The sequence below is a fragment of the Hyla sarda genome, chromosome 2 (assembly GCF_029499605.1).
Source record: "Hyla sarda isolate aHylSar1 chromosome 2, aHylSar1.hap1, whole genome shotgun sequence".
NCBI classification, from domain to species: Eukaryota; Metazoa; Chordata; class Amphibia; order Anura; family Hylidae; genus Hyla; species Hyla sarda.
The window spans coordinates 16,745,436-16,771,462 of NC_079190.1; the positions used below are offsets into that span (position 1 = coordinate 16,745,436).

Genomic DNA, 26,027 nt, shown 5'->3' on the forward strand with positions numbered 1-26,027 from the left:
TTATTCACTTTTTTTTTGCAGTGTTATAGCTCCCATAGGGACCTATAACACTGCACACACTGATCATTGTTATCCCATAGGGACCTATACCACTGCACACACTGATCATTGTTATCCCATAGGGACTTATAACACTGCACACACAGATCTTTTACATTGATCAATGGTTTCTCATAAGAAACCACTGATCGATGATTCTGCCGCTCAACTGTCAATGCCTGGATCTCAGGCACTGAGCAGTCATTCGGCGATCGGACAGCGAGGAGGCAGGTAGGGACCCTCCCGCGGTCCTGTAAGCTGTTCGGGATGCCGCGGATTTCACCGCGGCTATCCCCAACAGCTCCTTGAGCTAACCGGCATGGTTTCACTTTCATTTTAGACGCGGCGTTCAACTTTGAACACCGCGTTTAAAAGGGGTTAATAGCGCGCGGCACAGCGATCAGTGCTGCACGCTATTAGCCACGGGTCCCGGCCGTTGTTAGAGGCCGTGCCCGACCCGCTATGACGCCGTGGCCCCACGTTATAGATTGGGAGCAGACTCTGGGCGTACAGTCTTAGGCTGGGTTCACACTACGTTTTGTCCCATACAAGAGCGTATACGGCAGGGGGGAGCTAAAAGCTTGCGCTCCCGTATGTGACCGTATGCGCTCCCGTGTGTCATTCATTTCAATGAGCCGACCGGAGTGAAACGTTCGGTCGGCTCATTTTTGCGCCGTATGCGCTTTTACAACCGGACCTAAAACCGTGGTTAACCACAGTTTTAGGTCCGGTTGTAAAAGCGCATACGGCGCAAAAATGAGCCGACCGAACGTTTCACTCCGGTCGGCTCATTGAAATGAATGACATATGGGAGCGCATACGGTCACATACGGGAGCGCAAGCTTTTAGCTCCCCCCTGCCGTATGCGCTCCCGTATGGGACAAAACGTAGTGTGAACCCAGCCTTAGTGATAGTCCACAATCTAGTCAGTTGTGGACTAATCACTAAGACTGCACTCGGCATTACAAATTTAATTTCTATGCTGTAAATTCACCTGGATTTTCCATTGCGATCATACAAGCCGGGGCAATCCAAGCACATCCTGCAGGTGCCGGCACTGACGTCACACGCCACTCTCACGAGGGAGACCTGTTGCGGACCTGACCTCTACGGCGGGACATTCCATCAGCCAGTGACATCTCTACAACTATCCATCCCCCGACGCCTGCCAGCGCCGGGACCCGGAGGTAGCCCACCTGCAGTGACCACCTCCAGTGCTTTATCCATTCAGCTCCACGGCAGATCTCCGCTCTAAGGACCGGTAATGTACTGCAAAACTGCCAGCTATCTGTCGTGATCTAAAGACACTGAAAGACTAGCAACAGCGAACACCAATTGTAACACATTGAACATTGTTACACTTTCACCTATTAAGAGGAACTTGTTACATTGTTGCATACTGCATATATTTTTGCATCCAACCTTCTTTACAGTGAAAAAGACTGATTTGAAGGATACCATCCAGCAACTAAGTGTTTTAACTGTTTCAGTACATTTTGTCTTTAACTGTTTTAATAAAAAAAAATATATATATATATATTATATATTATATAATATTATATTCCCAAAATAAAGCAGCACTACTTATCCAGTCCAACCAAAAAATTGGTGCCAGCGTCCCAAAGGACTTGATCAGAGTCCATCCAAGATAAGAACCAGATACAAATTAAATTATATATATTATATTAATTATATAATTATATATATATTATTTATATTATATATATTATTTTATATTATTTTTTATTATATATTATATTATATATATTGCATTCTGTGATAGATATTAGTCTCCATATACCAGTGTCAGTTCATTTATATTTCAGGTCAATTCATCTCCCTCCCGCAAGGAGAAATTTTTAGCAGCCTATTATACTGCTATTTTTAATAAAATTATATATCCCATTATAATTTAAGCACAATTCTTGGTCCTTTAAATTATAGTTCAAATTAATACATCTATTATACCTTCCTTGAGGTCTGGGTATTTTTGTCTTTTAGATTTGTAAATCCCTTCTATTAAAAAAAAAAAAAAAAAAAAAAAAAATTCTTAATCCTTCCAGTACTTTTTAGGGGTTGTATACTAAAGAGAAATCCAAAAAAGAAATGCATTTCCCCTGATGTCATGACCACAGTGCTCTCTGCTGACCTCTGCTGTCCATTTCAGGAACTGTCCAGAGAAGGAGAAAATCCCCATAGCAAACATATGCTGCTCTGGACAGTTCCTAAAATGGACAGCAGAGGTCAACAGAGAGCACTGTGGTCATGACATCAGAGGAAATGCATTTCTCTTTTTGATTTCTCTTTAGTATACAGCTGCTAAAAAGTACTGGAAGCATTAAGATTTTTTTAATAGAAGTGATTTACAAATCTGTAACTTTCTGGCACCAGTTGATTAAAAAAAAATACATAACTAAAAAAAATAAAGGGGTACTCCTGTGGAAAACTTTTTTTTTTTTTTAAGTACTGGAAGGAACAAACATTTTAAATAGAAGTAATTCACAAATCTGTTAAGCTTTCTGGTACCAGGTGATTTAAAAAAAAAAAATAAATGTTTTCCAGGGGAGTACCCTGCTGCGCTCCGATCCAGAGTTAACCCTGTAGACGCTGTGGTCACTGTGACTGCCGCGTCCATTAGGGTTACAGAGGGAGGGAGCTCCCTCGGTCACAGATTGGCGGTCTGCAAAGTGAAAGGGAGTCCTCACACAATTGAGTCAGTGAAAAAGGATTTAAAAAGTTACAGCTCACAGAATACGGCGACTTACAAACATGATTTAAAAAAAATATATAAAAAAATAAAAATAAAGCGCGATCAGTGTCACATGTACCCCAGAATGGTACCAATGAAACTTTTCTCCCAAAAATATCTTTGCACCCCAAGGCCCCTGTAGTTTTATATGATGCCAACAATATATCCTAAACTAAAAAGGAGACCCCAAAATCCACACAGCACGTCTTCATGTCTGCGGCCTGTGTGACAGACTATTCAGGGAATAAATCGCGAGTTGTATTTCTTTGTCAACACTTACTGTGTAAGGCCGGGTTCACACCACATTTTTGCAATACAGTCCCTGTATCGGGTTTTTGATAAAAATAAATACATTTAAATAAAAAAAAAAAATAAAAAAAAAACAGATTCCTCAAAACCGGACTAAACTGTATCAAAACGTGTGAACAAGTTTTTATCTGTATACGGTTTGAAAAATGTCCGGTTGCATCTGTTTTTTTTTTAAGGACAAAAATAAATAAATAAAAAATATAAAAAAAGATATGCTTTTAACTTTTTCACTCAATTATGAATAAAGTTTCCCTTGTTTGAAATTCCAAGAAATTTTTTTTTTTATTTGAATGTTTTATTTTTTATTTTTTTTTTTAAGTATGTGGAATTCGTATCTCCCGACGCCCGGGACATGCGGCGCCAGGCAGGTGAATTTTTCCGGCTCGTGCAAGCAGGGCCAGACCTGATAAGCGCAGCAGGGCTCTGGGTGTATGGAGCGGGCTCCCGACTCGTGCCAGCTCTGTACTCTGTGACTGTCTGTATAGAACAGGCTCTGGACTCCTGCCCGCTCCATACTCAGCAGCCCCCAGCTGTTTTCAGTAGCCGGGGAATCGCCGCGTCTGGCTATTAAACCTTTAGATCGCCGCTGTGAAAGCTGACACCGGCGTCTAAAAGGGACCTGTGAATGCTCCCTGGTGGGCTAGTGGGGTGGCGCGATGGCTGGACTGTGGAGGTAGCCGGAGGGCTTTCCTCTGCCAGATAGAGCCTAGTCAAGCCAGGCTCTATCAATGGATCACAGAGCAATGGAGTTCAATAGAATTCCATCTGTCTGAGGAATCTAATGATTCCTCTTAAAAGATTTTTATAAAAAAGTGTAAAAGACACCCACTATTCCTATATGAAAACATGTAAACATAATAAAAATAAACAAATTTGGTATCACTGCGTGCTTAAAAAATCACAATAGAATGAGACAGAATCGGGATATATTGCGATATATCGTCTCAAACAGAATCGGGATATATAGTATCGTCATACATGTATCGCAATACGTATCGTATCGCCAAATTCTTGCCGATTCACACTTTTTTCTCTCTTCTTTATGAAGCCGTATAGCAAAATTGTGGTATGAACCCAACCTTACAGAAGGAAAAAATAAATAAAAATTTAAATGAAAAATCTAAAATTTTAAAATTACGCCTCCACTTTGCTTTTATTTCTGGGAAACACCTAAATGTTTAATAAACTTTTATGTCATTCTGACTACTTTAAGTTTCTAAAATGGGATGATTTATGGGGGTAACATACAGGCCCCTCAATTCCACTTCGGAACTGAACTGGTCCCAGAAATGCTAATTTTTCACAATTTATTTATTCCCCCCCCCCCCCCCCCCACACACAAAACCTGATAAATTTATCACTAATGTAATGTACAATATGTCACGAAAAAAACAAAACTTCCAAAAGTTATTACCAAATAAGTGGACGCATGTCAGATTTTGAAAATGTGCCTTGGTTATAACGGGTTATTGAGTAAACGGGTTAAAATAGTTTCTGAACTATTACATGGTAAGTAAAGTTATTTGCATAAATAAATCTTACGTGTTCTCATTCACAGAGGAGGCCGTATTATAGTAGTTATATTGTTGTATATAGGAGCAGTATTATAGTAGTTATATTGTTGTATATAGGAGCAGTATTATAGTAGTTATATTCTTGTATATAGGAGGCAGTATTATAGTAGTTATATTCTTGTATATAGGAGGCAGTATTATAGTAGTTATATTCTTGTATATAGGAGGCAGTATTATAGTAGTTATATTCTTGTATATAGGAGGCAGTATTATAGTAGTTATATTCTTGTATATAGGAGCAGTATTATAGTAGTTATATTCTTGTATATAGGAGCAGTATTATAGTAGTTATATTCTTGTATATAGGAGGCAGTATTATAGTAGTTATATTCTTGTATATAGGAGGCAGTATTATAGTAGTTATATTCTTGTATATAGGAGGCAGTATTATAGTAGTTATATTCTTGTATATAGGGAGCAGTATTATAGTAGTTATATTCTTGTATATAGGAGCAGTATTATAGTAGTTATATTCTTGTATATAGCAGCAGTATTATAGTAGTTATATTCTTGTATATAGGAGCAGTATTATAGTAGTTATATTCTTGTATATAGGAGCAGTATTATAGTAGTTATATTCTTGTATATAGGAGCAGTGTTATAGTAGTTATATTCTTGTATATAGGAGGTAGTATTATAGTAGTTATATTCTTGTATATAGGAGCAGTATTATAGTAGTTATATTCCTGTATATAGGAGCAGTACTATAGTAGTTATATTCCTGTATATAGGAGCAGTACTATAGTAGTTATATTCCTGTATATAGGAGCAGTACTATAGTAGTTATATTCTTGTATATAGGAGCAGTATTATAGTAGTTATATTCTTGTATATAGGAGCAGTATTATAGTAGTTGTATTCTTGTATATAGGAGCAGTATTATAGTAGTTATATTCTTGTATATAGGAGCAGTATTATAGTAGTTATATTCTTGTATATAGGAGCAGTACTATAGTAGTTATATTCTTGTATATAGGAGCAGTATTATAGTAGTTATATTCTTGTATATAGGAGCAGTATTATAGTAGTTGTATTCTTGTATATAGGAGCAGTATTATAGTAGTTATATTCTTGTATATAGGAGCAGTATTATAGTAGTTATATTCTTGTATATAGGAGCAGTACTATAGTAGTTATATTCTTGTATATAGGAGAAGTATTATAGTAGTTATATTCTTGTATATAGGAGCAGTATTATAGTAGTTGTATTCTTGTATATAGGAGCAGTATTATAATACATATTTTCTATGGGGTTACTGTTACAGATATGCTAAGAATTTATTGCTTTTACACAGTTAATTGGGACCACTTGAAATGGTTTTGGATTTTTGCACAAACACTTCAGACTGGACCACACGTAGAAACTTAAGTCTACAGACAATGTACAGGAAAATGTATTTTATTTACACATACAATGATAAATGTCCCCCAATAGTTTTCACATAATTGGATGCCATTCATTCTTGTCTTATTGTATGAAAGAAAAAAAAAAAAGTTGATGTGAATTGTATAAGAGAAAAACTTTAAATTTAAAAAAAAAAATATGTCCCATTCCAAAAAAGTCTGCGGTGTATGAAATGTTATTTCTAGCAATGCTGCAATACAAGTCAACTCTATGTAACTCATAACCTTTGCACCACGTGTGTATTACAAAAGGTAAATACATTGAGTGCAGAGAAGATAGGAGCTCTAGAGTGTGTATGTGTGCGCGCGCGCGTGCGCGCTCCACGTGCGGCACTACATCGCCATGCACTCATTTCCTGCGGCTAAAGTGGAAAGGCCGAGCTGCAGTATAAGGCACGAGAGGGAACATGAAGTGGAGTCCGTGATCATATTCTGTATTATCATCAATACTGGTAAAAAGGAGCCAACACTGCAGAAAAATGTAATTCATTCAGGAGGTGGCGGCCCCAGCTGGACATTAAATGCAGGAGTTTAAAGAGGTACTCCGCTGCTTTGCGTTTGGAACAAACCGTTCCGAACCCTGGAGCTCGTGACGTCATAGCCCCGCCCCTCATGACGTCACACCCAACCCTCTCAATGCAAGTCTATGGAGCCGTCACGCCCCCTCCCGTAGCTTTGCATTGAGGGGGCGGGTGTGATGTCATAAGGGGGCGGGGCTATGACATCACGAGCTCCTGGCTCCAGAGTTCGGAACAGTTTGTTCCAAACGCTGAGCAGCGGAGTACCCCTTTAAGGCAGATCATCTACAAACTTGGGCCATTTTCACACTACAGGTATCATCCTGTAAAAAATCTCCGTCATTACTCCTGGCAAAAAGTCCTTAAAACGGCCGTCAAAAAATCCCATTCATGTCAAGGGGATCTTTTGACCATCCTTTTGCATCAGGTACGTCCGTTTTCTTTTTACTAATATCCGTTATTTTTGCCGGCACAAAAGACGGTGCATGCACTAATTTTTGGTCTGGCAAAAAGGATTGTGAAAAAAAAAATAAAAAATAAAAAAGAAAACGGCTGTTAAAATTTAACATTGAAGTCTATGGGAAAGCAATGTTTTTAACCCGTTAAGGACCAGGGTTTTTTATGTTTTTTTTTTTTACTTTCATTTTTTCCTCCTTACCTTTAAAAAAGAATTCTTTCAATTTTGCACCTAAAAATCCAAATGATGGCTTGTTTTTTGTACCACCAATTCTACTTTGCAGTGACAGTAATTTTACCCAAAAATCTACGACACGGGAAAAAAAAAAAAAAAAAAAAAAAAAAAAAATCAATCATTGTGCGACAAAATTGATGAAAAAACACCATTTAGTAACTTTTGGGGGCTTCCGTTTCTACACACTGCATTTTTTGGTATAATGATGACACCTTATCATTATTCTGTAGGTCCATATGATTAAAATGATCCCCTACTTATATAGGTTTGATTTTGTCATATTTCTGGAAAAATCATAACTACATGCAGGAAAATTAATGTTTACAATTGTCATCTTCTGACCCCTATAACTTTTTTATTTTTCAGCGTATGGGGCGGTATGAGGGCTCATTTTTTGCGCCTTCATCTGAAGTTTTTAGCGGTACCACTTTTGCATTGAACAGACTTTGATAGCTTTTTACTCATTTTTTCAGTATATAAAAAGTGACCAAAAATGCACTATTTTGGACTTTGGATCGTGCAGTTTAATTAACAATATATTGTTATAAAATAAGACATTTCTGCATGCGGCGATACCACATGTTAATTTTTATTTACACTTTTTTTAAATGGGAAAAGGGGGTGTTTCAAACTTATTAGGGAAGCGGTTAAAGGATCTTTATAAACGTTTTTTCCCCACTTTTTTTGCACACATACTGATCTTTTACATTGATCACTGGCTTCTCATAGAAAACCATTGATCAATGATTCTGCCGCTTGACTGCTCATGCCTGGATCCCAGGCACTGAGCAGTCATTCGGCGATTGGACACCGGAAGGAAAGGTAAGGGACCCTCCTGTTGTCCTACAGCTGTTCGGGATGCCGCGATTTCACTGCGGCCATACTGAACAGCCCCCTGAGCAAACTGGCATTGTTTTACTTTCACTTTAGTCGTAGCGTTCAACTTTGAACGCCGCATCTAAAGGGTTAATAGCGCACGTCAATGCCCCGCCCGACCCGCTCCGTTATGTCGCATAGAAAGGGAAAGGTCTCAGGACGTACCGGTACGTCCTTGGTCCTTAAAAAAAAATAAAAAAAAAAATAAAAAATTTTTCACCTGTTATTTTTTTTAAATCTGTTCTCATCCGTATTTTTTGCATCTTTTTTTGTACTGAATAAGGGACTGGAGCTGTGAGGATCTGGCACAAGCAGGACTAGGGTATTATATAGGAGTGTGGAATGGTGTCGATGCAGGTGAGGCACAGGCATGGACATCGGTGGTGCAACTCAATACTAGTAACGCAATCCAATAAGAAAGAGTGCCCCTGCCTCCATTTTTATGTGCCTGTACTTCAGTGAATAAAGTTTGTGGATGGTGAGTGAAATCTCTTTGACTCTCTTATTGGATTACTTTTTTGTACTGAGCATGCTCAGTAGAGCTTTACGGGGGGAAAAAAAAAAAAAAAAAAACAAAAAAAAAAAATTATATATATATATATATATAAAAAAACTTAACTGGTAATAACAAATGAACATGGTTTTTTTTTTTTACAGAAAAAACCCCATTAAAAACAGATGATGGTCATCCGTTATCATACAGGGATGTGGAATTCCTATTGCCCAACGCCCGGGACAAGCAGTTTCGGGCGCTGGGCAGGTAAGTTTTTCCAACCCTTAGCCCGGCTTTGGGCAAGCAGGACTGGACCTGACAAGCGATGCAGTGCTCTGCAGTCTGTATGGAGCGGGCTCACGACTCGTGCCCGCTCCATACTCTGCAGCCCCCGGCTGTAAAAACTTGCGTCCTCCGAATGCAGAGCAGTGGAGATGAGAAGCTGTGTAGGTCCCATCTTCTCTGCCTTCGCTCCACACAGCTCTAGCTTCGGAGAGCTGAGGGGAGGAGCGGACGCAAGTCTGTATGGGGCGCAAGTTTCCAGCATGCGGCGCTCAGCAGCCTGTATGGAGCGGGCTCCCGACTCGTGCCCGCTCCATACTCTGTAGCCCCCCAGCTGTTTTCAGTAGCCGGGGGCCACCGCTAATAGCCAGCATGCGGCGATCTAAAGGGTTAATAGCCGCGGCTGACTATTAACCCTTTAGATCTCCGCTGTCAAAGCTGACAGCGGCGTCTAAAGGGACCTGTGAATGCTCCCTGGTGGGCTAGATCGCCCCCCTCACAGCGCGATCGCGGGCGGGCAATCCACTGTGCAGGTAGCAGGGGGGCTTACCTCTGTTCCCTGCTGTCCCGGCTCTGTCATTGATAGATCTTGGCTGGACCAGGCTCTATCAATGGATCACAGAGCAGAAAGATCAATTGAATTCATCAGAACTCTTCATCTGTATGGGGAATCTAATGATTCCTCCTAAAAGTCTAATAAAGTGTCTAAAAAAATAAAAATAAAAGTTTAAGACACACCTTAACCCCTTCCATGTTAAAAGTTAAAATCACCCCCTTTTCCTATATAAAACCACGCAAACATAATAAAAATAAACATATTTGGTATCGCTTTGTGCGTAATTGTACGACCTATTAAAATATATTATTATGTATCCCGTACAGTAAATGTAAAAAAAATTTATAAATAAATCCAAACCACATAATTGCTATTTTTATAATATCCCAGAAAATAAAAGTTAAAAAGCGATTAAAAAGTCAGATCAATACCAAAATGGTACCGATACAAAAAACAGATTATGGCGCAAAAAATTAGCCCTCATACAGCCTGGTATGGGGAAAAAAAAAAAAGCTATATGGGTAAAAAAAAAATGGCATTTAAAAAAAATTCGAAAAAGTTCAGAATTTTTTTTAAAATTAGTAAAACATGACGTAAACTATACAAAATCAGGTATTGCTGTAATCAGGATGACCTAAAGTATCAAAAACAACATGTTAGCTCAACCACAAGGTAAATGGCGCAGAAAAGAAAACCACCAAATCTGCAAAATTATCTTTTACTATTTCAATTTCCCCTAATTACAAAATATTATAATTATATATATATATATATATATATATATATATATATATATATATATATATATATATATATTTTTTTTTTTTTTTTGGAGAATATGTTATTGACAAATTAAAAAAAGGTATCATTATAGTAGGTATTTATGGATATTGCGTAAAAGCGAAAATTGGCCTGGACAAGTGGATCGTCATGAGGGACAAGCAATTTTGCTCCATTTAATTTCCCCCCCCGTTACATCTGTTATTGTAAAATAATGGCAGTAAAGCAGCAGGATGATACCAGTAATGTGAAAGGGGCCTTAGTAACCAAGAATCATCTGTCATAAATAGTGCCCCAGGGCAGAGCTGCGGGTGAGTGCCAGGTCTATTCACGACCGGCGGCTGCAACTAATATAGATCTGAGAGCAAATATAGAAATAAACCCCCCCCCCTCCCCCACTAACAGGGGAATAAATTCATAAAGGGGGCTGCACCAGATAATTTTGTAAAGGAAAACTGTCCGCTTTCTCCCCCTGCACTATCCAGCGGTACTGGCTGGTAGTGCGGGGGACGCTGATCAGTTTCATGCTTACCGTTCCCGGATACACCGTAATCTTCTATTTTCTACATATGCTAATGAGTTGCTAACTGGCACCGGCCGAGCTAAATGGCACTCCGACGTCAGTGCCGCCTGCCGCAGCGCCACCCCGGCTCATCAATATTCCTCCTCTCTCTCTTCATTACAGAGTGGGGAGAAGAGGGAGAGGCGGAGGGAGGGGAGGAATATTGATGAGCTGGGCGGCGATGCGGCCAGTGGCATTGACGTTAGAGTGCTAGTTAGCAACTCATTAGCATATACTGAAAATAGAAGAAGATTACGGCAGAACGACACGGCGGAGCATGAAACTGATCAGCGTCCCCCACACTACCAGCCAGTACCACTGCTTAGTGCGGGGGGAGCAAGCGGACAGTTTTCCTCTAACAGTAATAATTCTTCATATAGCACCAACATATTCTGCAGGGCTTTTACATTACTCCCTGCCCCCATTGAGGCGCACGATCTAAGTTCACCTATCAGTATGTTTTAGAGCGAGGAAGAACATACAAACTTTTTGCAGATGTTGTGCTTCGTGGGATTTGAACCCAGGACCCCAGAACTGGAAGGAAACTGTGCTAACCACTGAGCTACTATTAAAAGGGTACTCCGCTGCCCAGTATTAGGAACATTTTGTTCCAAACACTTGGAGTGGGTGGTGGGGTCGTGACATCACAGCAATGCCCCTCGTGATGTCACACCCGGCCCCCTCAATGCAAGTCTATGGGAGGGGGCGTGGCAGTTACCAGGCCCCCCTCCCATAGATTTGCATTGATGGGGCGGGGCATGACATAATGAGTGGCATGGCCTTGATGTCACGACCCCGCCACCCAGCAGCGGGACCCTCACGATCAGACATCTTATCCTCTATCCTTTGGATAGGGGATACGGTGTCTAGGGGCGGAGTACCCCTTTAAGGGAAATCTGCAGCAGTATATAACTTATCCCCTCTCCGCAGCAGTCGGACCCCCGATCTCCGTGCGGATAGTGCTTGTGTCGTCTACCTCACCAAGTTCGACAGACAAGCCCCCCCCCCCCCCCCTCTATTCAGCTGTATGGGAAAGACAGGGAGGCACAGACGCTGCATCTTCACCTCTCTCAGAGATACATGGAGGGGGGAGTGTCGGCCGCGGCGTCATGTTGCGGCCGACACACCTTCCGCATGGTGAGAGCCAGGGCCCTGTACAGATCGCGGGAGCCCCAGCAGATAGGGGATAAGTTATATACCGCTGAAGATCTCCTTTAACTGGCTACTGTTTAAAGGGGTACTCCCACCCAAGACATCTTATCCCCTATCCAAAGGGGATAAGATGGCCATCACGCCCCCTCCCATAGACTTGCATTGAGGGGACGGGGGTGACGTCACACGGGGGCGGAGTCCTGACGTCACGGACTTCCGTCCTGGACTCTCGACTCGGAGCCTCCAGCGGTTACGGTGTAAAAAGAGGTGGGTGCTGCATGCAATAATGCGGGGGTCCCCAGCGGCGGGACCCACGCGTTCAGACATCTTATCCCCTATCCTTTGGATAGGGGACAAGATGTCTAGGGTGGGAGTACCCCTTTAAGGATGAGCCGGCTCGTCCTAAAACCGTTAGTGTACGGCGAAGGCTCCCGACTCAAGCTCACGCCACTCCGAGCGGCCCCCAGCTGATTCTTGTAGCTGAAGGCCGCATTTAATAGCCAACATGCGGCGATCGCCATAGCCAGCTATTAACCTTTTAGATTGCCGCTAGCAAAGCTGACAGTGGCGTCTAAAAGGGACATTTAAAGGGGTACTCCGCTGCTCAGTGTTTGGAACAAACTGTTCTGAACGCTGGAGCCGGGAGCTCGTGACATCATAGCCCCGCCCCCTCATGAAGTCACAGCCTGCACGAGGGAACGGCGCAGAGCGAGAGCGGAACGCAGAGCTCTCATGTCCTGACGTGAGAGCTCTGAGGACTTAGAAACTTCAGTGCGGGAGGCTACGGCAGACAGCCGGCGGGGACCCGACTTGGAAGTGTTAATCGTACACTGAAGAAAGGAACTTTACAGGGGCAGAACTCGGCAGCAGATGGACCAAAAAAAGTAAGTGACCCCTGTATGAACTCCTGTTCACCCACATTATAGCCCAGTATATTGGGATAATAGTGGGTGAACTTTCTGACAGTTTCCTTAAAAAAACAGTCCCTGGTGGTCCAGTGGGGTGGATTGCGCCCCTACTGAACGATCGCAGGGGGATTTTTTTGTTGGTCCCGGCTCTGTGATTGATAGAGTCTGGCTGGCCCAGGCATTATCAATCGAGCGCATGTCCAAACTATAAAAATATAATGTTAATTAAACAACACGGGCAATGACGTATTCAATAAAATACAAAAATCCAACATTGTGCGTTTCTGGTCACTTTGTATACTAAATTATTGATGTCATTAAAAAGTACAAAATGGTAGCGCAAAAAAAAATAAAAAAAAAATACATAAGTCCTCATATGGGTCTGTAGTTGTAAAATTGAAGAAGTTCTGTTTAGAAGGGGGAGGAAGAAAAAACTAAAGTGCAAAAATGAAAAAAGCTGTGGTCCTTAAAGGGGTAGTCCAGTGGTGAAAAACGTATCCCCTATCCTAAGGATAGGGGATAAGTTTCAGATCGCGGGGGGGGGGGGGGCTCTGACTGCTGGGGCCCCAACAGCCCGCAGGAAGGGGGCGTGTTGACCCCCGCACAAAGCGGCGGCTGACACGCCCCCTCAATACAACTCTATGGCAGAGCCGGAGCGCTGCCTTCGGCAATCTCCGGCTCTGCCATAGCCATGTATTGAGGGGGAGTGTCGGCCGCCGCTTCGTGCGGTGGTCAACACCCGCTATCTGGCCAGCGAGCCAGGGTCCCGTACAGAGAGATCACGGGGGGGGGTGTCAGACCCCCCGCGATCCTTAGGATAGGGGACAAGTTTTTCACCACTGGACGACTCCTTTAAGGGGTTAATGAATTTTCCAGAGCTACTTTGTTTATAAGAATAACTCTCAGCGAGCTGCCATTGATCCATGTGTAAAGTTGTGTCCTGCTGTAGGGTCAAAGTCACATTTATATGTGCAAACGTGGTAGTGATAAAAACTAGATGACTGCGCAAAAAAAAAAAACTCAAAGCCTTATACAGTAACCCCCCCCCCGACCGTCGATGGCCCCGACATATGATCATTTCAACATACGATGCTTTTGTATGTCGGGCCATCGCATAAACGGCTGTCTGGCAGCGCAGACTGCTTCAGCTGACACTGGATAGCCGTTTACGGTGCCCCGTGTGGTCCGCTGACGATCACTTACCTGTCCTCGGGGGTCCGGCGCGTCCTCTTCGGGATCCCCTGCATCGTCGGCACTCTCCATAGTCATCATCACGTCACTGCGCACGCCGTCCCGTTATCCAATAGGAGCGGCGTGCGTGCGTGCATGCATGCATGTGATGGCGGCGGCGGAGAGCGAGGATGCCAGGGAAGCAGAGGCCTTGCCGGAGCATCGGGGACACCTCGGGGACGCGGCGACAGCGATGGAAGGCGACATCCCGGGCAGCGATGACGAGCGGTGACGGTCCGGAGCGGCGGGGACAGGTGAGTATAACCTCCAATACCAGTGGTCTTCAACCTGCGGACCTCCAGATGTTGTAAAACTACAACTCCCAGCATGCCCGGACAGCCGTTGGCTGTCCGGGCATGCTGGGTGTTGTAGTTTTGCAACATCTGGAGGTTCGCAGGTTGTAGACCACTGTCCTATACTATACATTGCACGGATCCCTCAACATACAATGGTTTCAACAAACAATGGTCCATTTAGAACGGATTACCATCGTATGTTGAGGGACCACTGTAGTGGTAGAAAAAATATATAGATTTTTTTTGGGTTGCGATGTAAATTGATTGCGCAAAAAAACAAAAAAAAATAAAATAAAAAGCCCTCATATGGGTCTGTGGAAGGAGAAATAAGAGTTATGGCCTTTACAAGGCGAGGAGGAAAAACAAAAAAAAAGTCAAAACTGAAAGCTGACTGTGTCTTCAAGGGGTTAAACAAGTGTTTCCCAACCAGTCTGCCTATATGCGTAAGAAAACTACAACTCAAGGCATGCTGGGAGTTGTAGTTTGGAAAGTAACTAGTAAACAACAATTACCCGGTTGCTATAGCAACAATGGTTTGGGTGCCGAATTACTGAACCCCCTCCCAGAGCACTCACCTCCACCCCACACACTCCGCTCAACTGTGACGCTTCACCCTCCGCCGCTCCTATTTATACCCAGTCCCGTGCGCTCCCATTGGTCGTCAGAGTGCTGGCCCCGCCCCCGGCCATACCAGCTCGGAGGCGGGAGGGAATCGCGCTTCAAATGTGACACAGGAGACGAGCGCAGTCAGTGTACAGGACTGCCGTATTTCACGAGCACTGCACGGCGCCGCCACACCGCATAACGGCGGACGGTGGAGTGAAAGCGTACGGTTCTCCGGTCTAGTATAGGCAGGCAGTTTATTGACAAGATGATGAGGCAATAAAGTTTAATTGAAAGTAAAAAAAAAAAAAAAAGAAAAAAAAGTGTGCTTGTCCCTTTGTTGTGCTGAGCGCTCTCCTCTGCTGGGGGGGGCGTGGTCATAGAGAGGAAGGGGACGGGACCAGAGGGGGTCCCCGGGCGCGGAGCATTGTGGGATATGGGCTCCAGTCGGGAGGAGGAGGAGCCTTAGTACCGGGGGCGCCTGGTGTATCTGTGGTTGTCCCTGTATCCGCCTGTGGCCGCCGCTCCCCGGGAGGCTGAGCCCGTCCTAGTTGCGGGGGGAGGGGTTCTCCTCTCTCTCCTCCGCTCCCGCCCCCTTCCTCCGCTTCCCCCTCCCCTCCATACTCCAAGATGGCGGAGGCTGGTGCGGAGGAGGCTCCGGCGGCGCCAGCGGACTTGGCTCCCGCTCCTGTTCCCGGCGGCAGCTCCTCGGTCGGGTCATGGCCGGATTTCGCGGTGGTGTGTTCGTTTCTGGAGCGGTACGGGGCCGCGCTGGACCTGCCCGAGCTAACGTTTCCGGAGCTGGAAGAAGCGCTGGAGGAGACCGGAGCAGGTGAGGGGGAGGAGCGGGGACCGGGGGGGGGAGGAGCGGGGACCGGGGGGGGGAGGAGGCGGGGAGTACCGGGATGTGTACGGGGACACGGCGATCAGACAGCTCCGTGCACAGCCCGAGCCCCACCGTGCAGGCCGCCATACTGATCACATGGTCCGGTGTCCATCCTCACCAGCGGCCATGTCCTCCATCACCACCGGGACTGACGACTGGTACATCACGGCTACAGTGTACACCGAACTGATACCTAGAACAGGAGTGTGATACCTAGAACAGGAGTGTGACCCCCCTACTACACCAAACTGATACCTAGAACAGGAGTGTGGTCCCTACTACACCAAACTGATACCTAGAACAGGAGTGTGACCCCATACTACACCAAACTGATACCTAGAACAGGAGTGTGATACCTAGAACACATCACTACAGGAGTGTGATACCTAGAACACATCACTACAGGAGTGTGATCCGTACTACATCAAACTGATACCTAGAACAGGAGTGTGACCCTACTACACCAAACTGATACCTAGAACAGGAATGCGATCCCTACTACACCAAACTGATACCTAGAACAGGAGTGTGGTCCCTACTACACCAAACTGATACCTAGAACAGGAGTGTGATCCCTACTACACCAAACTGATATCTAGAAAAGGAGTGTGATCCTACTACACCAAACTGATACCTAGAACAGGAGTGTGATCCCTACTACACCAAACTGATACCTAGAACAGGAATGCGATCCCTACTACACCAAACTGATACCTAGAACAGGAGTATGATCCCTACTACGCCAAACTGATACCTAGAACAGGAGTGTGATCACTACTACACCAAACTGATACCTAGAACAGGAGTGTGATCCCTACTACGCCAAACTGATACCTAGAACAGGAATGCGATCCCTACTACACCAAACTGATACCTAGAACAGGAGTGTGATCCCTACTACGCCAAACTGATACCTAGAACAGGAGTGTGATCACTACTACACCAAACTGATACCTAGAACAGGAGTGTGATCCCTACTACGCCAAACTGATACCTAGAACAGGAGTGTGATCCCTACTAAACCAAACTGATACCTAGAACAGGAGTGTGACCCCCCTACTAAACCAAACTGATACCTAGAACAGGAGTGTGACCCCCTACTACACCAAACTGATGCCTAGAACAAGTGTGACCCCCCTACTATGCCAAACTGATACCTAGAACACATCACTACAGGAGTGTGATCCCTACTACACCAAACTGATACCTAGAACAGGAGTGTGATCCCTACTACACCAAACTGATACCTAGAACAGGAGTGTGATCCCTACTACACCAAACTGATAACTAGAACATTACTGTGATCCCTACTACACCAAACTGATACCTAGAACACATCACTACAGGAGTGTGATCCCTACTACGGCAAACTGATACCTAGAACAGGAGTGTGATACCCAGAACACATCACTACTACACCAAACTGATACCTAGAACAGGAGTGTGATCCCTACTAAACCAGACTGATACCTAGAACAGGTGTGATACCTAGAACACCTCACTACAGGTGTGTGATACCTACTACATAGACTGATACCTAGAGCACATCGCTACAAGAGTGTGATCCCTACTACACCAGACTGATACCTAGAACAGGAGTGTGATACCTAGAACACATCACTACAGGAGTGTGATCCCTACTACAGACTGATATCTAGAACAGGAGTGTGATCCCTACTACAGACTTGATACCTAGAACATGAGTGTGATACCTAGAGCCCAGCAAACCCAACACTACATAAGTTATACTTAGAACAACACAGTTAACCTGTCACTGCTAGTGTGATCCCTACTACACCATACTGATACCTAGAACAGGAGTGTGATCCCTACTACACCAGACTGATACCTAGAACAGGAGTGTGATCACTACTACACCAGACTGATTCCTAGAACATATAACAGCTACAGTGTGATGCCTACTACAGACTGATACCTAGAACAGGAGTGTGATACCTAGAACCCAGCAAGTCCAACACTGCATGAGTTATACCTAGAACAATACAGTTAACCCATTACTGCTAGTGTGATCCCTACTACACCAGACTGATATCTAGAACAGGAGTGCGATATCTAGAAAACCACTGCAGGAGTGTCATCCCTACTACACCAGACTGATACCTAGAACACATCACTGCAGGAGTGTGATACCTAGAACCCACCACTACAAGAGTTATACCTAGAACACAGTTAACTCATCACTGCTACAGTTTGAGACCTAGACATGCTACAGTGTCATACCTAAAACCCAGCTAACCCTTCATTATGATAGTGTGATACCTAGAACTCATCACAGCTACAGTTTGAGACTAGAACCCAAACATGCTACAGTGTAATACCTAGAACCCATCTAACCCTTCACTGCAACTGTGACACCTAGAACCAAACATGCTACTGTGATATACCTAGAACACCGTGAAATAATTAAGTGGTACCTAGAACCCATTACTGACACTGTGGTACCTAGAACACATAACTGCAAATTACTAATACCTAGAACACAGCTAACCATCACTGAATGTGATATCTAGATCCCATCTTGTGCTTTTACCAGTGATGGTAAGATCAGTATCCATGTCTGCTTCCTAGAACCCTCCTTGTCTTATCTGCTGCTCTAATCTCTTGTGTGCAGCAGCTGCTACGACCAGTGTTAGATACCTAGAACCTACTTCACATTTGCTCATGTCTAAAGGTTATGTCTCTGTCACTGAGCCTGTCTAGAACCTAATACTGTCTCCTGCCAACAGTGCTGGGTCTTGTTTGCTGTCTCATGTCTGCCTGAAAGTAGCTACTTATCTAATGCCTGACTGATTGCTGTGTATGATACCTAGAACCTTTCACCACGAAACCTAGATCTCATCTTCTGCCTCCTTCACCAACCAAGTCTGATATCTAGAACTCATTTGCCTCCATTACTAATTCTCTGATATATAGAACACGTCTTTTGTCTTAATCATTAAGCCAGATACCTAGATCTCATCTTCATCATTACTTTTTCTGTGAACCTAGAACCCATCTCCATCAATCAATTTTTTTTCAATCAACTGGCTCCAGAAAGTTAAAAAGATTTGTAAATTACTTCTATTAAAAAATCTTAATCCTTCCAGTACTTAACAGCTGCTGAAATTGAGTTGTTCTTTTCTGTCTGACCACAGTGCTCTCTGTTGACACCTCTGTCTCAGGAACTGTCCGAAACATTAGAGATTTGCTATGGGGATTTGCTCCTACTCTGGACAGTTCCTGAGACAGGTGTCAGCAGAGAGCACTGTGGTCAGGCAGAAAAGAACAACTTAACCCTTTCAGTAGTTATCAGCTGCTGAAGTTAAGATTTTTTTTTTTTTTTAAATAGAAGTAATTTACAAATCTGTTTAACTTTCTGGAGCCAGTTGATATAAAAAAAAGTTTTTTTTTCCCCTGGAATACCCCTTTAAGACTCCCCTAGGCTAAACCTATTCCATCCTGATGGTTCTTCTGTGGTTCTGTTCCATATCTATATGTTCCTCTGTATATTCCTTGTCTTCTGGACCCTCCACATGTTCCGGAGGAGTCGGTGTTATCACCTAGTTTGGCCCATAGAATGTTTCTTGGGAGTTTGCGACTCTTATTATGCATTGTAATTATACTATGTAATAGCGCCCTTAAGCCCCCCACACTGCTTCTCTAATGACACAGGGAGAGGAGGGGACACTAATGACTGTGACACACGGGAGAGGAGGGGACACTAATGACTGTGACACACGGGGAGAGATGAGGGGACACTAATGACTGTGACACACGGGGGGAGAGATGAGGGGACACTAATGACTGTGACACACGGGGGGAGAGATGAGGGGACACTAATGACTGTGACACACGGGGGGAGAGATGAGGGGACACTAATGACTGTGACACAGGGAGAGATGAGGGGGCACTAATGACTGTGACACACGGGGGGAGAGATGAGGGGACACTAATGACTGTGACACACGGGGGAGAGATGAGGGGACACTAATGACTGTGACACACGGGGGGAGAGATGAGGGGACACTAATGACTGTGACACACGGGGGGGAGAGATGAGGGGACACTAATGACTGTGACACACGGGGGGGAGAGATGAGGGGACACTAATGACTGTGACACACGGGGGGAGAGATGAGGGGACACTAATAACTGTGACACGGGGAGAGATGAGGGGACACTAATGACTGTGACACACGGGGGAGAGATGAGGGGACACTAATGACTGTGACACACGGGGGGGAGAGATGAGGGGACACTAATGACTGTGACACACGGGGGAGAGATGAGGGGACACTAATGACTGTGACACATGGGGGGGAGAGATGAGGGGACACTAATGACTGTGACACATGGGGGGAGAGATGAGGGGACACTAATGACTGTGACACACGGGGGGAGAGATGAGGGGACACTAATGACTGTGACACGGGGAGAGATGAGGGGACACTAATGACTGTGACACACGGGGGGAGAGATGAGGGGACACTAATAACTGTGACACACGGGGGGAGAGATGAGGGGACACTAATAACTGTGACACGGGGAGAGATGAGGGGACACTAATGACTGTGACACGGGGAGAGATGAGGGGACACTAATGACTGTGACACACGGGGGAGAGATGAGGGGACACTAATGACTGTGACACACGGGGGGAGAGATGAGGGGACACTAATGACTGTGACACGGGGGGGAGAGATGAGGGGACACTAATGACTGTGACACACGGGGGGGAGAGATGAGGGGACACTAATGACTGTGACACACGGGGGAGAGATGAGGGGACACTAATAACTGTGACATGGGGAGAGATGAGGGGACACTAATGACTGTGACACACGGGGGAGAGATGAGGGGACACTAATGACTGTGACACACGGGGGGAGAGATGAGGGGACACTAATGACTGTGACACACGGGGGGGAGAGATGAGGGGACACTAATGACTGTGACACACGGGGGGAGAGATGAGGGGACACTAATGACTGTGACACACGGGGGGGAGAGATGAGGGGACACTAATGACTGTGACACACGGGGGGGAGAGATGAGGGGGCACTAATGACTGTGACACACGGGGGGAGAGATGAGGGGACACTAATGACTGTGACACACGGGGGGAGAGATGAGGGGACACTAATGACTGTGACACACGGGGGGGAGAGATGAGGGGACACTAATGACTGTGACACACGGGGGGAGAGATGAGGGGGCACTAATGACTGTGACACACGGGGGGAGAGATGAGGGGACACTAATGACTGTGACACACGGGGGGGGAGAGATGAGGGGACACTAATGACTGTGACACACGGGGGGAGAGATGAGGGGACACTAATGACTGTGACACACGGGGGAGAGATGAGGGGACACTAATGACTGACACACGGGGGGAGAGATGAGGGGACACTAATGACTGTGACACACGGGGGGAGAGATGAGGGGACACTAATGACTGTGACACACGGGGGGGAGAGATGAGGGGACACTAATGACTGTGACACACGGGGGGAGAGATGAGGGGACACTAATGACTGTGACACACGGGGGGAGAGATGAGGGGACACTAATAACTGTGACACGGGGAGAGATGAGGGGACACTAATGACTGTGACACACGGGGGGGAGAGATGAGGGGACACTAATGACTGTGACACACGGGGGGGAGAGATGAGGGGACACTAATGACTGTGACACACGGGGGGAGAGATGAGGGGACACTAATGACTGTGACACACGGGGGGAGAGATGAGGGGACACTAATGACTGTGACACAGGGAGAGGAGGGGACACTAATGACTGTGACACACGGGGAGAGATGAGGGGACACTAATGACTGTGACACACGGGGGGGAGAGATGAGGGGACACTAATGACTGTGACACACGGGGGGAGAGATGAGGGGACACTAATGACTGTGACACAGGGAGAGGAGGGGGCACTAATGACTGTGACACACGGGGGGAGAGATGAGGGGACACTAATGACTGTGACACACGGGGGGGAGAGATGAGGGGACACTAATGACTGTGACACACGGGGAGAGATGAGGGGACACTAATGACTGTGACACACGGGGGGAGAGATGAGGGGACACTAATGACTGTGACACACGGGGGGGAGAGATGAGGGGACACTAATGACTGTGACACACGGGGGGGAGAGATGAGGGGACACTAATGACTGTGACACACGGGGGGAGAGATGAGGGGACACTAATAACTGTGACACGGGGAGAGATGAGGGGACACTAATGACTGTGACACACGGGGGAGAGATGAGGGGACACTAATGACTGTGACACACGGGGGGGAGAGATGAGGGGACACTAATGACTGTGACACACGGGGGGAGAGATGAGGGGACACTAATGACTGTGACACACGGGGAGAGATGAGGGGACACTAATGACTGTGACACGGGAGAGATGAGGGGACACTAATGACTCTGAGACGGGGGAGAGATGAGGGGACACTAATGACTCTGACACGGGGGAGAGGAGGGGACACTAATGACTGTGACACACGGGGAGAGATGAGGGGACACTAATGACTGTGACACACGGGGGGGAGAGATGAGGGGACACTAATGACTGTGACACACGGGGGGGAGAGATGAGGGGACACTAATGACTGTGACACACGGGGGGAGAGATGAGGGGACACTAATAACTGTGACACGGGGAGAGATGAGGGGACACTAATGACTGTGACACACGGGGGAGAGATGAGGGGACACTAATGACTGTGACACACGGGGGGGAGAGATGAGGGGACACTAATGACTGTGACACACGGGGGGAGAGATGAGGGGACACTAATGACTGTGACACACGGGGGGAGAGATGAGGGGACACTAATGACTGTGACACACGGGGGGGAGAGATGAGGGGACACTAATGACTGTGACACACGGGGGGGAGAGATGAGGGGACACTAATGACTGTGACACACGGGGGGAGAGATGAGGGGACACTAATGACTGTGACACACGGGGGAGAGATGAGGGGACACTAATGACTGTGACACACGGGGGGGAGAGATGAGGGGACACTAATGACTGTGACACACGGGGGGAGAGATGAGGGGACACTAATGACTGTGACACACGGGGAGAGATGAGGGGGACACTAATGACTGTGACACACGGGGGAGAGATGGAGGGGACACTAATGAATGAGACACGGGGAGAGATGGGGGGGACACTAATGACTGTGACACACGGGGAGAGATGAGGGGGACACTAATGACTGTGACACACGGGGAGAGATGAGGGGGACACTAATGACTGTGACACACGGGGGAGAGATGAGGGGACACTAATGACTGTGACACACGGGGAGAGATGAGGGGGACACTAATGACTGTGACACACGGGGAGAGATGAGGGGGACACTAATGACTGTGACACACGGGGGAGAGATGGGGGGGACACTAATGACTGTGACACGGGGGAGAGATGAGGGGACAGTAATGACTGTGACGCGGGGGAGAGATGGGGGGACAGTAATGACCATATGACGGCACGTTGTGATATTCACCATCTATAACATTTTGGATTGATAGTTCCAGCCCTGTATACAGTATATTAGTGTCATCTGTACTTATTGCAGCTGTATATATCAGATTTAGTCATTGTTGGGGATCTGGGTCTCTGTATGTTCGGGGTCTCTCTCTGTATGTTCTGGGTCTCTCTCTGTATGTTCGGGGGGTCTCTCTGTATGTTCGGGGGGGTCTCTCTGTATGTTCGGGGTCTCTCTGTATGTTCGGGGTCTCTCTGTATGATCTGGGTCTCTCTGTATGATCGGGGTCTCTCTGGATGTTCGGGGTCTCTCTGGATGTTCGGGGTCTCTCTGGATGTTCGGGGTCTCTCTGGATGTTCGGGGTCTCTCTGGATGTTCGGGGTCTCTCTGGATGTTCGGGGTCTCTCTGGATGTTCGGGGTCTCTCTGGATGTTCGGGGTCTCTCTGGATGTTCGGGGTCTCTGGATGTTCGGGGTCTCTCTGGATGTTCGGGGTCTCTCTGGATGTTCGGGGGGTCTCTCTGGATGTTCGGGGGGTCTCTCTGGATGTTCGGGGGGGTCTCTCTGGATGTTCGGGGGGTCTCTCTGGATGTTCGGGGGGTCTCTCTGGATGTTCGGGGGGTCTCTCTGGATGTTCGGGGGGTCTCTCTGGATGTTCGGGGGGTCTCTCTGGATGTTCGGGGGGTCTCTCTGGATGTTCGGGGGGTCTCTCTGGATGTTCGGGGGGTCTCTCTGGATGTTCGGGGGGTCTCTCTGGATGTTCGGGGGGTCTCTCTGGATGTTCGGGGTCTCTCTGTATGTTCGGGGTCTCTCTGTATGTTCGGGGTCTCTCTGTATGATCGGGGTCTCTCTGTATGTTCGGGGTCTCTCTCTGTATGTTCGGGGTCTCTCTCTGGATGTTCGGGGTCTCTCTCTGGATGTTCGGGGTCTCTCTGTATGTTCGGGGTATTGTGTGACTGCTGGAGTGACAGCTCATAGTTACATGTTTGCTGTTTATTATGTCTTTTGGGTACAATGTATACATGTGATTCTGAATACTATATGGAGCTACTGAGCGCTGCCGCCCAATCCCTTCTATTATATCCACAGGTTTACTCACCGATATGTCCACAAATATTAACAGAACCTTAAAGGGGTACTCCGGGGGAAACTTTTTTTTTTATTTATTTATTATTTTTTTTTAAATCAACTGGTGGCAGAAAGTTAAAATAGATTTGTAAATTTCTTATATAAAAAAAATCTTAATCCTTCCAGTAATTATTAGCTGCTGAGTACTACAGAGGAAATTATTTTCTTTCTGGAACACAGAGCTCTCTGCATACATCATGACCACAGTGCTCTCTGCTGACATCTCTGTTCATTTTAAGAACTGTCCAGAGTAGGAGGAGGAGAAAATCCCCATAGCAAACCTATGCTGCTCTGGACAGTTACTAAAATGGACAGAGGTGTCAGCAGAGAGCACTGTGCTCGTGATGTCAGTAGAGAGCTCTGTGTTCCAAAAAGAAAAGAATTTCCTCTGTAGTATTCAGCAGCTAATAAGTACTGGAAGGATTAAGATTTTTTTTTTTTTTTATAGAAGTAATTTACAAATCTTTTTAACTTTCTGGCACCAGTTGATTTAAAAAAAAAAAAAAAAAGAGTTTTCCACCGGAGTACCACTTTAAGGTTTTTCTTCCTTCTAGGCTAAGTGGTGCCTAATTCCTAACATACCTAAGAGCTCTGCTTGCTGTCAGTGAAAGAGGACAGAAGCTGAAAATGCATACAGAACTAATACTGTTGACAGCTGAGGGTTTGGTACAACTATATCTAGTCCAGAACGTCCTCGGTGATTAAACATTGTGATGGTTTTGCTACACGAGAGTGTTGTCTGCAATTGTGGAAAATAACACTCATTGAAGTTCATGGCAGAAATGCGAAGAGTAGTCGCGTATATTTCACTTTTTACCATGTGTTTTGTTGAGGGTTCTTGACAATGATTCAGAAGGGGCTATTTATTTTTATTTTTTTATTATTAAAAGTTTTTGATTGTTTTAAGTAAAAACTGCCAACACGGGACTAGTTTTTATAAACATATTATAATATTCAAAAATAATTAATCAAAATAATAATGATTATTATAATAATGGTTTATTGTTGCTTTGATTTGTTATGAATAATAAACAATAATATATATATAACAAAATAGTAATAATGTCAATAATAATTATAATGATAGTGACTAATAATGATTGATATCATTTTTTTCTCTATATTAATATAATAGATAATATAATACAAAAATCAGAAATAGCAATAAATCATTATACATTTTTATCAATAATAAATAAAAATATAAAAAAATGATTTATTACTATTTCTCATTTTTGTATTATATTAAGAGTCATTATTATATTATTATTTTATATTTTCATCAATAATTATTTATTAATTAATAATTTATTACTATTTCTCATTTTTCATATTTATTAATATAAAGAGAATAAAAATGATGATAAATCATTATTAGTCACTAGCATTATGCTATATTATTGATGATGATAATGATAATAAAATAAGAAAAATTATAATAAAAATAATTTAAAAAATTATTAAATT

The 26,027-nt window shown here is 44.9% G+C and overlaps 1 protein-coding gene across 1 annotated transcript in view; it reads left to right on the forward strand.

Annotated features, from left to right (window-relative positions):
- The first annotated feature begins 15,003 nt into the window (after positions 1 to 15,003).
- Positions 15,004 to 26,027, forward strand: part of RSF1 (remodeling and spacing factor 1) — a 41,787-nt gene continuing 30,763 nt past the window's right edge. Inside the window, exon 1 of the mRNA XM_056561251.1 lies at positions 15,004 to 15,854. Coding sequence (XP_056417226.1) covers positions 15,653 to 15,854 — 202 coding nt within the window. The 5' untranslated portion in view covers positions 15,004 to 15,652. The remainder of the gene's footprint in view (positions 15,855 to 26,027) is intronic.